The 17,877-nt window shown below is 45.8% G+C and overlaps 1 protein-coding gene across 1 annotated transcript in view; it reads left to right on the top strand.

Annotated features, from left to right (window-relative positions):
• Positions 1 to 14,528, top strand: part of LOC144159836 (protein Skeletor, isoforms B/C-like) — a 96,289-nt gene extending 81,761 nt beyond the window's left edge. Inside the window, exons 7-8 of the mRNA XM_077691506.1 lie at positions 4,668 to 4,743; positions 14,213 to 14,528. Of these exons, the coding sequence (XP_077547632.1) occupies positions 4,668 to 4,743; positions 14,213 to 14,528 (392 nt within the window). The remainder of the gene's footprint in view (positions 1 to 4,667; positions 4,744 to 14,212) is intronic.
• The last annotated feature ends 3,349 nt before the right edge of the window (positions 14,529 to 17,877 follow it).

Raw genomic sequence — 17,877 nt, 5'->3', positions numbered from 1 at the left:
ACTGAAGTATTGATTTTTTGCCTGATATTTGCTTAATGTCTTGGTCTTGTTCGGCAATGTTGACAAATATGAACATTTGCACCGAGCTTAGACGTCTAGATTTGGTAGTGATTATATAAGATTTGCGCCGTTTCTGTACCACTTCGTCCAGGTGGTTTAATCGAGTCAGACAGATACAGATACCAAAACTTCTGTTTAAGTGGCCAAAGAAAGACTTTTATCTCCAAAAAACAGAAAGAAGTACACGGTGCGCACTGTTTTATTAAGGCACCTAAAAATATTGAGAAATCCTCGGTGCGCGCCCGACTTCGGCTTTTGTGGAGGCAATTTCGGGGCAGCGCGATTAGGGATTTCTGAAAAGGCAGCTGCAGTAGAGGTAAAGGCAATGGGCGTTATCGCAGAAGCAACGCTGACAAACCTGGCCAAAGAAATTTTCGCGAAAAAATAACGTGGAAATGTATCTCTTCTGCACCATAGTTTCTGTGAACATTCCCTACCTGTAATGGACCTCGAGGTCCTCCGGCTGCCAAGCTGTCGCGAGAGAGTGGAGAGCGCACGTCAGATGATAATGATGGCTTTAATCGAACAGGGTCGCGTGGAGCGCGAGCGCGTGCCACCGCTCGGTCCGTGCTGGTGAAGATGATGATCAGCGTCGTCTGTTATGGCGCAGAAGAGCAAGAAGTTCCAACACTCTCCCCCGCCGACAGATGACGCAGGTGCGCTACATTTGAATGGTCTTTGCAGAGCGGGTGTAATTCTTGCTTGATGGTATTTCGGCCGACGAAGCATCGCCAATGTCGTCTCTTTTTTAGTCGGCGACTGGTACCTGGCACCTCTTGCGCACTTTGATCAGAATGTCTCGTACTCCCCCATGGAGGACCTGTGCGTGGGTGTGCTGGATCACAAGAGATGTTCAGTTCTTTCTTGGTTTCTTTTTTAAGGTGATCTCGAGTCGTTGCGTCATACCTTCTCACAAGCTTGACACCTTTTTCTAGCTTTTCCGTTGAGCTGGGGATCCGCATCGTCGCAAAAGCAAGGCTATTTCCTAGGTCGAAGCTTGGTTTCCACGAGGAAAGAACCTCTTGTCGCTCATTTGTCGCTTCGACGGCCTTTTTTACTCGTGTCATAGCCAGTTTGGTGGTGCCCCAGCTTTGTTTGTTCTTGCACTTGGCGCCTATGCCTCCAACTTGCGACGAATGGTTCAGAACCTTCGACACCTCGTTGGCTCCCACGCACGCATGGAGCACGATAACGATGGCACAGTCCGTGACATTTGCTCCTACTGCCGACAGGCCCTGTACAGTCCAGCCCGGCAACGTTTCCACTGCTTTGAGCGTAGTGGGCCGTGGTTTTACATTGCCGGTCACTAGATACCAGTAGTGGTCCGCACCAATCTGGATCGATATTTTGATTTCACCGAATCGCTGTGCTCTGAGTGCCCTTGTGTCCAAGTGCATTTCTTTCATCTTCGTAATGACTTCATCGTCCGGTACCGGAGTGTACTCGTTGCATATTGTGTCGATTTCGAGCTCCTCAATCTGTACGGGCCTCTGTGTCTTCGCGCTATCTATGGATAGACGTACTTTACGGAAGGTTTTTGTCTCCTTTGGACCTCCAAAGACACTAACAGTCAAGGTCTCCTCTTCTTACAATTCGCATCCTAGTCTCTTGGATACATCTGCAGTGATAAAACTGCGTTGGATTCCGCCGTCGAAAAGAATTCGGTGGCGTCCCGAGGATGCGGAGCCCGCGACTGTGTGCCGTGCACATGGTGGTTGCATGCTTTCGAGCACACTTGCGGCAGCGCAGTCGACCTCGGCAGTCCTTGGACAAGTGGCCTTTCTTCAGACATTGGAAGCATCGACCTTCCCTGGTGAGCAGCTGCTTTTTTCGCGTTATGTCCCATTCATCGAGGTCGCAGACCTCTGAACGATGCTTTGTGGACTGGCAGAACAGGCACCACTGATTGTTGTTCACTGAAAGGTGTAGAGCCGACATGCTATGTACGTCACAGCGTTGCTGCTTTCTAGGTGGCTCTTCTGGGGTCACAGCGACGTCTGAGGTCCTTACTCCTCTATGGTGCTCCACGGCTTCTCGACACTCAACTTGATGGTCGATGAACTGGAGAAGCTGTTTAAGCTCTTGTTCGGGCTGTGCCGTCTGGTTCTGTCGGTCCCTTATTACTTGAGCTGAGGTGGATGCCGTTGTTGAAGGCGTCGGTGGGCTGAAGTGCTCGTGAAACTTCAGAACAATGTCGCATGGCAGTACTCTGAGGAGGATCTCCCGTAGAATTAGGCAGTAATTACCAGTACTAATGCCAAGTGCCTTCAAACTTCGTACGTGTACTTGCACCTCGTCGTATAGCCGTCGAAGTTGATGCACGTTCGAAGACGACGAAACTGATTTTAAGTCCAGAAGGCCTCTGAGGTAATCTTGAACGATGAGCGTTTCGTCACCGAAGCGCTTCTTTAGAATGTGGATGGCGTCTTTGTAACACTCCTCGCTGGCTTGGAGTCCAGAGATGGCCGATGCGGCAGCTCCGGTCAGGAGGGTATTCAAATAGTTAAATTTGTCTGCAGGGCTCAGGTCGTCGTTATTATGCACGGCCGACGCGAACTGCATCCAAAAGCGCCGCCAGTTCTTCCGGTTCCCATCGAACTTTAGAAGGTCAAGCTGAGGCAACTTAGTCTTGCTGGTGATCGTAGTCTGGCAACTCGGCGGTCGTGTAGGCAGTCTGGATGCAAGGGCGTTCTGCAGCTCGAAACGCAGGGTCGCGCCGTGTTCACGACCTTATCGCCGTATCTCCCAGCGTCTGACGTCTCATTATCCAGCAGGTCATCTGGCGTCTCGTCGAAAATACGGTCGTTGAGCTTCCTTATCTACTGGTGGAGCGCTTCGATTCGTTCAAGAAGAACGCTCACCTCGGACGCCCAAAGTCCAGGCTTCCCTCGCAGCGCTGCTTCCACTTCGACAATTACGCCGTCCAGCTGAGAGCGGAGACTCTGGCGATGTCGGAGTAGCTGTTCCATGGCGGTCAACTGGCGGCCGGGAATTCTGGGGCCAAGGTCGCCGGCGCCGCGTCGGTTCGAAGGGCTTGCGCGGCTCCGGGCGTCGATGAGGTAGGCCTTGTCGCGAGATCCCGCCTTTCCGGCACCATTTAATGGACCTCGAGGTCCTTCAGCTGCCAAGCCGTCGAGAGAGAGCGAAGAGCGCACGTCAGATGATAATGAGGGCTTTAATCGAACAGGGTCGCATGGAGCGCGAGCGCGTGCCACCGCTCGGTCCATGCTGGTGAAGATGATGTTCAGCGTCGTCTGTTATGGCGCAGAAGAAGAAGTTCCAACACTACCCAATGGTATTTGTTGCGTATGGCTCCACTAAACAGAAAATCACTAGGTCAAGGCAAATTGTTTTCGCCAGGTTTCCATCCTTTTGCTGTAGACTGGGTTGCCTAAATAGTCATTCGGAGGATAATTGCAGTTCTTAGCGCAGGCCCAGGCCGGACGCGGCGGTCATACCTAGTTTTGCAGTTTCTTGGAATTGCAAAACTCCCATAGGGAGCCCCGACAAGCATCCCTCCAGTTATAGCTGAAACGCCTAAGCTTATTATGATGATGTATTGGGTAATGTTACCTTCAACATTACCACATGATGCTATCGGGCAGGAATAACGGCGCTTCAACAAACTCCTTACCTGAGAACTTTTTTATGAGCACAGACAAGCTTCACGTAAAGCGAAACTAGAGATTGAAAGGTGAAGACTAGAAAGTCGCCAAATGGTTGAATGAATGACATTAATGAAAAATAAAGAGGGCTTGTCGAGGCGGCACGTAAGAAAGCCGTGTACGTGTGTAATTTGAAGTTTGCAAAAAAAATGAGCAGATCTAATAACATCACGTCACTGGCTGGCATTAAGGGTAGTTCATCGGTACTACTGGTGTTTATTGGTGCGACCGCAATATTTTACGCGAGGAGTCAGTCATGACACTCCGAGAGAAAAGACGGTGGGGAGTTGGGGGTTACGTTTAGCAGCACCAGATGGAGCGATCTGTCCCGACACGGCACGTTTTAGGTGATCAGTACCTTAGGACCGCACAATGTCCGTCCCCGTCCGCGCGCACAGCATTTTCAAACGCAAAGTATCACACAGTCACCGGCAGGATTCGAGCCTGTGTCTCGTAGGCCAGACAGAGTTAGTGTCAGTCTTCTTACCCGTTGTACTACGACCGTGAGGTAGTACTCGGGAGTCAAACGGCTTACTCCCTCGCCTGTAACGGTGCGAAGTACCTTACGCCCTCCGAACGTCCGTCTGCATCCATCCGTGCGAACAGCACCGTGTTGCGAAAATCAATCGAAATTGGATTTGAGCGGTTAGTCGCAGTTGCTGCAACTCAAGGCTCAAATTAAACGAAGGTCAGGGCACAAATAGGATGTCACTCGGGGGTAAACTTTGATGTCATTTCAACTCCCCGTCTTCCGCGCCCTCGCCGTTACCCACGGAGTGGAGATGCTGGCATTTTTTGCAATGATGGCTGCATGTTTCCCCGGCTTGTTTCGGCAGGTTGCCACCTTAAAAGGCGGTTGTAATATGGGCACAGTGTTAGCAACGCTGGTACGGTCGACGCAATAGGCAATTTTGATCTAAATCAGCTCGCCGTCTTTTGCAGACGTTTACTTCGCTGTGGGGCCGGACACGGGTGCCACGACGGATGAGTTGACAAAGCTTCTGGACGAGAACGGCAAGTACGTTGGCCTATGCTGCGTGCAGCACCAAACACAAGCTTTTGTTACTGATTTGCCAGCTTTCCCATTCATGCCTAGGCTGGCAAAACGTGCGCGCAGCTACGCACAGAGGTTCCAGAGGTTGCTAGGCGATGCGTTTCGACGGCATTGGTCTGCGAGGATTTTGGGTGCGTCGAATAACGCTCGGCCTAAACATCTGTGCTGCTAGAGGGTCTGTTACTAGGGCGAAAGACACGTGTGATGTATGTAAAAACAGCTATACGGTTTCAATGGAAGCACGTGAATTAGTGGCACTGTTTTATGAATAATTTTATACCATCGTTCTTAGTTGGTTCCGGGCAGGCTCGTTTGCGTTATTGATGTGCCGATTGCATTCTATAAAACAATTCGCGTGTCATGATAACTATAAATAAAAAAATCCCCCAAGACACGAAACATTGCTTGCGGCGCTTCATTTATAAACTTGACTTGTGTTGTCACTGGTGCCGAGTTGACCAGCATTATTCGATAGTCGTGTGTAGTTCCAGCGTTTGTGATGTTTCACTAACACTGCCAGTAAGCGATTGATGATTCGCAAAAATCATTGTCTAGAGCTCTTATCTGTCGGCCTCGTTTGCCATTAGTCCTTTTTCACCCACCAGAATCTGGCAAAAACACTCCTAGGAGATTGTGTCTGTAATACTCTTCATGGTTTTCCTGAAAATCTGGAGTTTCCATAAAAAATAACTTCCTGTAGTTTGCGAAAAGGTTCTGTTTTCCCTCATAGATCTTTATGAGCGTTTAGTACCAACTGTTGCTTTGGCTTTACGGTCCGTCACAAGGAACCCCATATTTGTCTCAATATCGACTGCTTGCTCATTCTAGGCAAGGGTATCTTTACATCTTCCTAATAATGTTGCTGGTTACTGACCCACTTGTGTGGTCAGGTACCTAGCAGCATTCTAACGCTAAAACCGACGGTTAAGAGTTCACCTAATATAAGGACAAAAAACGCCTGCGGAATTAGTATATTGCATCAGACCGAAAGATATCAGTAAGAAAAGAACACAGACGTTTTGTTTGATACCACGTAGTAAACAGTACAGGTAAGCGGAATCGCTACGAAGGGAACGAAGATGATTGAGTAAAAGGTTATGCAATTATAAGAAAGAACTTCTGGCAGTGAGGCAGAGCGAAATAGATAAATGAATGATGAGAAACTGCCTTTGTAAAACATATGGTATCTCCGTATGTTGAGTCAGTAGCATTAACAGGTCCCAGTGACACAGTAGTTCACACTATGAAAGTTAACATGTACACGATGGGCCACACAATAGTGTAAATCCAAATATTGTTTCTTTTTGAGATGGATCTGCGCCACTCCTTGTAAGTGCGTTTTCTGACTCCTAAAACCGAGTTCAGTACTTCCTGGCTACCACTGCAGAAATAAACGTCGCTGGAGATTACTTCACAAAAACAGGGGCGTGTATTTTTACAAAACGGGCAGCACCGGAGCCGGAAACATACTTCGTTTGCCAACGTCTTTACAGATTATGGGTCAGTGCATGTTAGCAGAGGTCGTATCATCCCAACAGTGCGAGACGTGATGAGCGTATTCGGTTGTTCTTAGAAGGCCACCAGATGGGCATTCCGTAGGGTCCCATGAATCTCTGCCTGAACATTTCCAAACAAGAAATTAGAGTATGGTGCGGTGGAAGGCCGGTAACACACTGCCATCTAGTGGAGATCTGTCCTGCCTCTCTGGGAAGGAGTTATCCCCGTTGCGCTAGCGGTGCACATGGGGCGCGTGTAAAAGTGCCCTACCGGGGATGGGGATGACATCGAGATGAATTTCTTAGATATGAAATATATTTGAGGGTAGTTACGCTGAAAAGAATCTTGATATTCTATTATGGCCATACTAGAGTCCTTGTTAAAGCAAACATTTTGAGGTCGGACCGTGGGAGATTGCTGAAGGTTTGGACATCGAGGGAATCACTCGCCTATTTTTTCTTCGTCTACACCCTATCACCTCTAACCATTTTCTCAGGTGCGTCCGGGAAAGTTCTTCGATAGCGGGCTCAGTGGCGCGCAGTGCAGCACCTGAGAATATGTCAACCCCTATATTTGCCATCTTTCCTAATGAAAAGTTCGTATAGATCATGTGTGGTTTGTATCCGAGGTTTTGAGGCGAAAGCCGGGTTGTCAAATGTGGTTTTCAAGAAAGCAATACTAAGTAGGCAGCTACTCAGCTCTAATATTGACACCCTAGGAGCACCTCTACCTCCAATAAATGGCCGTTTTGTCTGATTTGTAAATATTTGTCTGCTCAATGCCTTTTTTATAAATATATTGGGTGCACTTGTGGACGTGGGTTCAATTGTCAATTACCACTTGCCGTGTAGCATAGGCACAATAATGGACATGAAAATATGAACACCAGGAGCATCGGAATTTTTGCGTTCCCGTCATGTTTTAAGCATAGCCTTGTAGTGAATACACTGTTTAAAATAAATGATTGCAAGCAGAGCTCAGCCCTTTCAATGAGGGCCTCAAGAGTGTAAACGGGTAAAATTGATGATCATTCATTGATGGCGCGGTTACGAGTGATTTGGAAAGTGGTTTTACGGGGACAAAAATATGCACGCAGAAGGAAAAAAAATCAGTCAGGGATAAGAATCTCGCGCTTTATTACGTATTACTGCTATTGTATTTCTTTTTTGTTTATATAAGGCACTGCTGATAATTAAGATTTTTTAATCAATAGCCACTGTGCTCCCGCCATGCAATGGTTTTAGCTGAGAGAGCCGAGTTCAGCATCCAGAAACAGAGCTTCACAGCGGACGCTTGGTTTCGCCTTCAGCAATGAATTACGGAAGTCAACAGTTTTCTTCTGCATTTCTGTCTCAAGACAGCCTTTTGTGCTGTCCCACCTTAGGATCCCAGTTCTTTCTTTGGGGTGGATGACGCTGAGATAAACCATTCGCTTAGTCTGAACGAATGGGTGGGTAGCCGCAAGAAAATAATTTTTAATTCAATACAACGGTGCAGGTGTGGTTTGAAACCCGCGAGTATTATCTGGGAAGCTGATAAGTGGGAACAGAAAAATGAAACATTGTTTGGAAAGCATGTTAATTACAGTGTTGTCCTGAAGCAAGAACATGCGTCTGGTGCACCGCCTAGTACTCCATTACGAAATTTCGCGGAATCAGGCAAGGTACAACTGAGGGCTATACTCGCACACCACCTCAAGAGGGAATTTGATTTCGTGGACCGCGCCGCCATATTAGAGCAGTTAGCTGCAACCGATTGTAGATCCAGCATGTGCGCCTCATCAGGTATTACGAGAACGTTTCCTCGTGGTTTCTACGGGTAAACATGAGACACCACCGTACCCCCATCCGCAACCAGGCAAACCACAGTGCACCGCACTATCTCCCATTCTGTTCAACCTTCAGGTCTTAAGATTTAGAGAATGCTGGAACAAGTAGAAGACGCAAATCACCTCTCGCACGCAGATTAAATCACCATGAGTATGAACGCAGGTTTCCCCAGATATATTAAAACACAACTACAAGAGACGGTCAATAAAGCCAAAGGAGCAGCCAAAACAATAGGCAAGGCATACTCCACAGAAAAAACGGTAATACTCGTGGCCACCGGCAGAAGTTGGGAGCTGCCTTTTATTTTATGCCTCAGTGCACGATCATCCCCACCCACTAGACTTAAGATAGGCCGCCGGACACTTCCAGAAGAGTGGTGGGGCCGACAGCACATTCAACCAGATTCTCCAACAGGTAGAACAGTTACTCCAGCTTCTGAGACGAGCCTCCGGCGCAACTCAAGCAGAGAAGCTTCAAGGAAAGCGAGTTACTTCGGCTCAAAGAATCGTTCATCATATTTTGCTTAAGATTCGATGTTTTTATAAAAAGGTTAACAAAACCCAACGGCATAAATTGGATACCATAATAGGAAAATTAGCAAATTTATCCTTACGGCTACACATACTCTTTAGTTATAAACTGATAGAGCTATGGGCATCACAGCAACAATTGAGGAAATCGTATCAGTCCACACACACAGCAAACGTAGGAGAATGCGGCAAAGCAAAAGCGGGATCCAAGTCTTGCAATCGGCCGCATAATATTCGCAAGAAACCTGGAACGCGTACTGCAAGTAGGAGCACACCGACAGGCAACAATCACAGATGGAAACCATTCCCAGTAATGTGGATCCCACCAGGCAGGCCGCGCGAGGAGGAATAAAAGCTAAATACTTGCACAGGAAACCAGAAAGAGAACAAATGCAAATGCATGTATACACGGACCCCGGCGGAAAACGTTTGCTGTCCACTCCACAGATCTTCCACAGATGGCCACAAAGTACAGCTCAGCACAAGCGGAAGCATACACTATTTACAAAGCTGTTCTTCACCTACCTGAGGCAGCCTACGTCCTTGTCATATCAAATGCAGGTGGCCATGTCGTCTGTCAGAATCTTGTTATACACCCTTATAGGTGGCACGCCTATTGAGATATTCAACGAATAGTGAAGCTTTATTGGATTCCTGGCCACGCCAGAGTACTTGCAAAGGGGAAGGCTAATCGGCTTGCCCGTGGCAGATAAACCTGGGCTCCCAGACACAGCTGCCAAAATACGTCATCTGACGAAGCAATTCACTCCCAATTCGCCCTAGAGAATACAAAACAACTAACTGTTTATTCCCAGAGCCTCAACAAAACAGCAGCAAAGTTCTTTCGACAGCAGAAGTCGGAACACTCAAAATGTAGGCGAGGCTTCTGATATTGAGATATGGTATGGTAATGATATGGTATGGAGATATGGTAAATGCAATAAGATATGGTAATGCAACTTACAATGAATAAAACTAAATTCTGTGGGACTGCCCTGTGCACCTAAAAACCTAGAAGAGAAAAATCAGCAACGCAACATTACTGATTGACTTTTTCACGTAGGTGTAAGCAAACGCATGGACGGATGCCGCTCAATCTCAGATCGATCTATACAACTCTTTTCCCCTTCAATATTTCACTAAAATATTCTTACTATCTTTCTCTCCCTCTTTCGCTGCCTCATGCATAAACTCTCATCGCAGAGTATGTGCCATTTATAAAAGACGAACTCGATGTGAGCTCGAAGATTGACACCTTTATGTCCAAAGCTGTCATAAAAGAACACATTCTGGGGGAAAGCACATTTATAACAGTGAATAACAATCGCCAACATAATAACGGATCGGGATCGTTTCGAGAAAGCTGAAACCCTGCCTATAGCGAAGGATATAGCGAGACTTCTTATCGGAGTTTAAACTTCACGTCAGTTGACTTGCATTCCCATTTTCTTTAAAGGGCAGATCCCACACCCTTCATTAAAGTTATTAGGCGCCGCACACTCGAGGCTATATCTGCTGACTCTTACTCCAGTCCAGCACATGACTGTTATGACCTCCCTAAAGCATCGCTCAGAGTTTTTTCCACGAACAGATTTATAATTTACACAAATCTACCTCCTCTGCGTGTATCACGCTAGAAGACCTGTCGAGTGCTATAGATATTTTAAACGTTGAACGCGTCTCCGGTACTGCTATCCAGGCGACTAAAGAACGCTGCACGAATGCCTAACCTGCTTTTAAGGTGGCCATATGAGCCGCCGCGTCTCCTTGTATTCCGGGCATCGTGGGTCACTTTTTCTAATCCTAGGCATCTATAATGATCGCCGATGGCATACTCGTTCCTGCCCTCCTTTTATGGGCGAATCTCCTCTTGCTCGGGCCCTGTCTCGTCCCTCGTTGCTCCTCTATCCGGCACAATACTGTTGATTGCGGCAGGATCCCCCTGGGAATTGGCCAACCATAGATTGTCCGAAAAGATCAAAACGTTCAACGCGTTCGTTGCTACCCAAGAAGGAGGAGAGGAAGAAGAAGAGGTTGTCGTTTGTCGCCTGCGAGCTCAAAACACGTACCGGGGGAACGCGACACTAGACGATCTGCAGAAGGCAACGGCCAAGGTGGCTAAAATGTCACACACCGAACTCGCCAACTTACCCATGAATATTCTCATCGTCCCAAACAAGCCCTACATAATCATCACAAACATCGACGTCGTCGACGGGCTTGTCATCGTTGCGGTGGTAAGCTTGTCGTGTCGGGTCTTTATATGATGTGCGGGCGAATGTTTCACAGTTTTACCGATAAGCATCTTAGCTTCGCCCCTCTCATAATCATTCACATCTTAGAGATGGGGGGATTTTTTTATTCTAAAACTCTCAGGGACACACTCACCGCCATTGTATATGTCGTACACAGGTGATCGCTGTCGCCTACTGGCATCAGCCGCGCTCTGGCCAGATTCGCAATCATTGCTTCCTAATCCCAAGCAATGCTTTTGTTCAGAAACCTGTGTCACATAAAGGTCATAACAGGTATTCTCCCCATTTGGAATATGCAAGATGCGAAAGTATTGCGGAGAATTTTATTGGCTTAGCTGTTTAAGTTTGTTTTTTCTAGACAGCACGTTTCCGTATAAACGCTGTAAAGCTGTTAACTCAAGGAATGCCCAACTTGTGCCTATGTCCTGGGCTGCGAGTAGCTTGCGGTGCAACGTGCACCAATTCGATATGTACGCCCCGAACGCTTGCATTTGACGGAGCAGAAATATTCTTTTTTGTTTAACGAACGCGGACGCCGCGCACACGCAATGGCTTTGATTTGGATATTTTCTCGAATTATGTATCTCTTACAGGGTGATCTACCGGCAGCCCAGACGCTGAACTTATTCTTTTGCCTTATGGGAGCGTGTTTATTGCCCTATAAGACGAATGGCGGCCTGTCGCTAATCACCTACGGCGGGCACACGCTCTCAACTGTCCTCTTGTACTCCTGTGCTCTCTGGATATTGCGTCCTGCTTGTTCTACCATCGTGAAGTTAAAAAAAAATTATGTTTGACTCCCGCTCTTAAACTTTAGTCTATCCCATCAAATAACACCTCAAAACACCACCGTGGCCATTGTTCTTCTACAAGTCTTCACGTTTTGTATCTGTATTTTTGGTATCAAACTACGAATTATACTCGCAACGTTTGGCGGAAGCTCAAGTGGAGACTTCCCCTCTTCAGAACCAATGTGAAGACATGGTTGTGCAAAATATCACGGCCCATAAAATACCACACTTCCTCTACCACTTGCTGTGGTAGTGAGATATTTGACTTTGGCCAACGCCGCTTGGGCCGCACGTCATTGGTAAATCACCGAATCAGAGCTGCCGGGGCCACACCCATACACCGCCGTCCGTACATTTCCTACCCTGCTGGGCACCAAATGACATGCAGTGAAGGCGCGTTGATGATCTAGCGAGAAATGGGTAAGCCCTTTTCAAGCCCTTGGGTACAACTAGTCGTGTCGCTTAAAAAATAATGATGGTACTTGAGGACTTCGAGTGCATTATCCTCTTCTCAGAATGCTGACGTCAAGGATACCAGCTCGATTGTCGGCCGCGGCTACCGATTTTTTGATAGAGAAGAAAAGCAGCAACGCCCGTGTGTTCCAGATTTCGGCGTCCGGTATATTCCCAGGTGGTCAAGATTACTCTGGAAACATCGACTACGGCCTGCCTTATAACCAGTGTAGCTACGGCGCCTTAAACCGCACAATCAATCAATCAATCAATCAATCAATCAATCAATCAATCAATCAATCAATCAATCAATCAATCAATCAATCAATCAATCAATCAATCAATCAATCAATCAATCAATCAATCAATCAATCAATCAATCAATCAATCAATCAATCAATCAATCAATCAATCAATCAATAAAGCAATAAACCAATAAACCAATCAATCAATGAATCAATCAATCAATCATTCCTGTCCTTAGTAATGCCACACCAGAAGATGGTATATTTCGAGCATTAGCAATTATTTCTACTGCTTTTAACAAGTCGTCACTCTACACTTATCGGCATGTTAACCGGCCTTTGGGTAAATGGCCTGTACATTGAAACGGCGTTAATTATTGTGGTAAGTTAAGAGCAATTTGCAAGGGTGCCTTTTGCCTGATGGTCGAGCTACGTTTCATATCCTTCGTGTGCTCCCACGTTGAAGGATTTTGATGTAACCTTTGCGTAATATACTTGGAACGCGTCGCTACATTCCACGCAATTCTTACTACGAACAAAAGCAGCGCCTTTCGGTCTCTATGACGTTTTCCGACTTTATGAGCTTCATGCGGTTTGGGAGCCATTTCTCAACGACCTCATCAAGAAGATGGCGCATTCATGTGTGGCAAAAACTGTCGCCCATTCTTGAAAGATGTCTGCATATCATGAAACCACCTGTTTTACACAAGTTTGAGCCTTTTCCCCCGTACAGAACTGTGCACTTACGCCACTAAGTATTGGCTCAAAGCTGTGTTACACCAACGTCAAGGAGGGCGAAAACGGGTGCCACTGATTCCAGCCGGCCTCTTTCCACAGCGGAACGCCACTACCCTGTGACCTAAATTGTGCCTCCCACTTGACCACGCAATTGCGTAATTTTGCCTATATCTCTTTTGTGGGTTTCCTCTCATGCGAAACACAAAAACGGCCGTTGCTTCCCCTGGCTACTCGGAAAATACTCTGGGAGCTCAAGCGGCCATGTGCGAACCGAGAGAACTAGGATTAAAGACTGTGTCTTGCTGGGCAACTCCAGGAACTTGGATAAAAACGCTAGTGGCTTGTCGCGTAATCCTGTAGGTCCAACCCATTCGCTGTGGAACGCCTGGACGCTAGCACCGACACAGGCACAGCTAGCAGAGAGCGTCTCAAGGTGCCAAACGGCTTGCATGCGTTCTCGTTATTAGTCACAGCCGTTATGGTGCCTACGCACTGTTGGTTATGTCTGACACAGGAGTAAGAGGACAAACCTTGTAGTAGGAGCATGTTTCCTTTGGGTTTGCTGTGTGTGTAGGAGCACGTTTTGGAGGAGCGTGGTTACTGTAAATGCTGTCAGCTTCCAATTAAACGGCCAATGCCGTCCCACGTTCAAACAATAAACAGGAAAGACCCTAGCGGCACGTTAATGCGCTATCACACACTCAAACATTGGAAGCCTGTAGGCACTGACACAAAACCCCTTTTAGTGCAAATGCTCTTAAGCGGGGACTGGCGTCAAGTTGTACGGACCATTTGGATCAACTGATGATTGCATTGGAACTGGAAACCCACACAATCGAGGGAATCTAGTACCGTATCCGTGATGTGGGTTGGACGCAATCTTGTCTTAGGAAGTGTGTTATGGTTGGCGATTGAAGAAAAAGGCTTCGTCTTCACCACACGTATTTGCTAAAGCTTCTTAGTGAAATATTTTATATTTTGTATAGGTCTTTTCGAAGGTACCCGTAACGCCACAGCCTAACACCTACTTCCTACCGAAATTATGGTGGATTATCAGGGAAGGGTAATTTTATTGGTTTCATTCTTTGTGTGTAGCCCTGGACCCCTGGAAGAGTATACCGGCAAGACTGTGGCACTTCGGCTTCCGAAAATGAAACACTGGAACGACTACAAGTGGTTCACAGTGTACAGTTTTGGCGATAACGAGAATCTCGGGGATGTGGAGATCTCACAAAGCACTGCGGAGAGTCTACCTTGGTACAACTGGGGAATAAAAAAAAGGACCACTGCTGCTACTCCTGCTCCTAAAGTGACCCCGGCTGCAACTCAGCCGAAGCCTTCATCTAATCCTCCGCCACCACCTGCATCACGTCCTTCATCGCCGGACAGTAATAAGAGTGAAGGCAAGTAACGGTTGAAATAGGAACCATTTGCGGCCTCTAATAAGGAGTATAAAATTGCGCTGATAATACATGTGCATCAGTATCTTTCTCACGTTGGTAAAAGTATCTATTAAAAAAATAGTCTGCCTTATGCAGGATTACTGTTTTTTGAGCACAGTGTAGGGCACGGGTATGTTACGTGCCCAGAGTAAGCCTGTTCCCATTCACACTTCAAAGATAGCATAACATCGCTGTCGAAGATGTTTGAAGCTGCTTAAAATGATTTTGCAGCTGGTTTTTTAGAAACTTTACCTGTCTTGTGCATTGATAATATTGATCAGTATAATTTTCTGAATTAAGGTATCTTTCTGATTATTATTTTAGAATGCCTCGGTCGACAGGACCGGGCTTGTGGTTGGTTTATTTTTCTTACTGGTAAATTTGGGGCATCCTGGAAACTATTCTGCTTTCTACGAGAAGTTGTATTTTCCCTATATTGTGGATCATAAACGACGCCAGCGAAAAAGAATCATTTACAATTTGCAAACGGTCTTCGTAGTAAGCTACACTGGGGTATTTGGGCTTGCGGATATCAGGGAGCACATAAACTACTTGACATTTTCGGATGATGTTGTTGTATAGGCCGTCCCACGCAGACTAAGCATATGCTTCCAGAACTTCATCCATAAAGCTGAGTTGCGAATGTAAAGTTAGCGGGAAGAAGCATTAAGTATTCTTTGCAAACACGCAGAGAATTAGGCGTTAGTTAGGGTAATATATTATACAAGTAGGTGCGTATAAGAATCTTGGACCATTTAGGAGCGCTGATCAAAATATTACCTAAGAAACACGGCTGGTCTGCTTTAAGTAAGTACCTTAATATTTTTAGCAGTAAGATGCCTGTCTGACTGTAGCAAAATCCTACTCATATGTAAGAAAAATGACGCGTTCCTGAGAAATATCAAGCGACAGACAATTCCGCCCATTGCGACGTACTGTGCTCAACGTTATTTTGTAATTCCTTAGGAAGCTAGACTTTTGTCACCTGATACGCCGTGCGCGAACTTTGTGCGAGAGGGCTTCATAAAGACCACGCTGTCTTGTAACGTTTTTTTCACTAGAGTCTTCCTTGAAGGCAATTTAGGCCAAATTAATTGCGCAGTTGAAGCGATTAGGTAATAGTGTCCCCGTGCCGATTATCGGCTACATGAAAATAGATTGCTGTTTTTTAAAATGGCAATTGGCACCACATCTGTGGAGCTCTGACGATGTAGTGAACGGCGAAGTCTTGCTCCTTTTAAAGACGATAGGTTTTAAAGAAGCTGTATGAATTGCACCCAATTTTAGTGTCTCTTCATTGGAACATGTTCGACTGTTGTAACTTATGTCTTATTCGTGGGTTACTACAAAAGCCTTTTTCCTTGTCACATTTGATATCGTCTGTAGATCTTGACATATGGCTCTACAAAAGCAGATACCTCGTACGCCTTCAACTAGAACACTTCCTGTGTTTTCAATAAAATAGATGTCATAAACGCAGGCGAATTGTTTGATGTCAGTCGTAGTGTGCATATTATCTTTCACATAAAAGATACGTGTATGTGTGAGACATACGGTACAGGAGTATACCGGGATAACAGATTTTGAACCACACTTGGGTTTCCTGTAAAATTAACGTGGTTGCTCCTTTTAGCTTGTTTTTGATTTAGTACTGCTATCCAGATTCATCGAGCCCATCGCCTAGCTAGAACTTCGTGGATATAGTGGCTAGGTTTTTATACTCAGTGGATTATTCATGAAATTATGCCCTTGAGAAGAATAATCTAGCCCCGCCCAATGTGCCGATCTTCAATTTTCAAAATTGAATTACTCTCTGGCAGATCGGGCTCTCACCATCTGTGTACATTCTGTTTGTCATCACTAAATTGATTTTATTACCGTACTGTTTCGCTCCACAAGGTAACCTTCAAAAAATATTGTACTTATAAAGTTTAGCCGTCTAGACATGTCTCATTAAAGTGATCGCCATCGCGCACCTCCGCAGATTTTTACAAAACATCATAAATTAATGGAATTATCTGCTCTGCCGCAACAAAAGGTTCCGACTCTCACTATTGCCCTTCTTACAAATATCCATATATTCCTTTTCAGAAAGTGGTGGTTTCCCAACCCTGATTGCGGTAGGGGTGGGCGTCGGCATCGTGGTTTGCATTGCAACCTCAGCCTTTCTGTTCTGGTTTCGCGGTAAGTTTTTGTTTATTTCTCTTCACGTTCGTTAGCTTTGCACGCCTAGATACCCAAAATGGCGAGTTTAAACGCTATTTTGCTTTGCTGCATAAACGCAGTATATTTAGGTTACCAGCCAAAGTCTTCGTTTGCCAACATAAACACGACTGTTACTCAAGGGGAAGATTCCCCTTGTTTTTAACCTATAAGGACCAAGAGGTTATGCGTGGAAAATGTTTCAAGATATAAATCGTAATGGGTATAATAAGGCTGTAAAAAGTACAAAATAAAACTGCTGCCATTGTTCTGGAGCGAAATATATTAAAAGGGCACAATTCACAGACTACTCAGTTTGTAGGCAATGGTGTCTTTGTGGGTATTCATACATGCCGCAGTCAAAAACGTGTGCTCCAATATTATGTGCAGGAGTCTTCCTCCGCATAGTTGTCGTCGTCGACGTCATCGTCATCATTTTTGTCATCGTCATGGTTATCACGATCATCATCATCGTCATAATTGTTTATACAGCGATTTGAGGAAAATTGATAAGCCGAGAAAGAAGTACCGGCGTCAGCAAAACAAAGATGACAGGACAGACAAGGCATAAACGGTAGTCGGGTTCATGATAAAACAGTGATAACTGCGGTAAATATATACCGACGTAGAAACTCTCCAGCAAGAAAAATAAAAAAATCTGTTTTTAAACTTGGGTGTCTGTTGGACTGTTCAGAAGCAGCACGCGTTTCCTACGAACCCAGGCAGGTGTTTTGCATCGTTGATGATTTAGGTAACAGATAGTCACCAAGTAAGTGAGAAAAATTGCGCCCACAGCACAATAAGGTCGTCTCCCAGTAAAAAAACCGACCTTAACTAGTATTATTGCAGCCTAAGAATTTTCGCTGCATTCAAGCACAAAGTTGTATCTCTTCGCTGGTTACCCAAACATTTCATGTCCTCATTTTGGCAGCAATGAACTTGTTGCTCACACCTCCTCGCCAAGAGTTGCGTCACATCTTTCACAAGCAACTGTAAATACTGTTACAAAGTTGCAGTATTTAAAATGGTGGCGTGTAGCATTGGAGCACAATATAGTCTGTGGAAGACTTGGACAAAATGTGTGCATGGGGGAACACACTGGTGAATGCAGACTTT

This window comes from Haemaphysalis longicornis, unplaced genomic scaffold, assembly GCF_048455015.1.
Source record: "Haemaphysalis longicornis isolate Haplotype H1 unplaced genomic scaffold, Haemaphysalis longicornis Haplotype H1 scaffold_10, whole genome shotgun sequence".
NCBI lineage: Eukaryota > Metazoa > Arthropoda > Arachnida > Ixodida > Ixodidae > Haemaphysalis > Haemaphysalis longicornis.
This window is presented reverse-complemented; position numbering and strand designations above follow the sequence as displayed.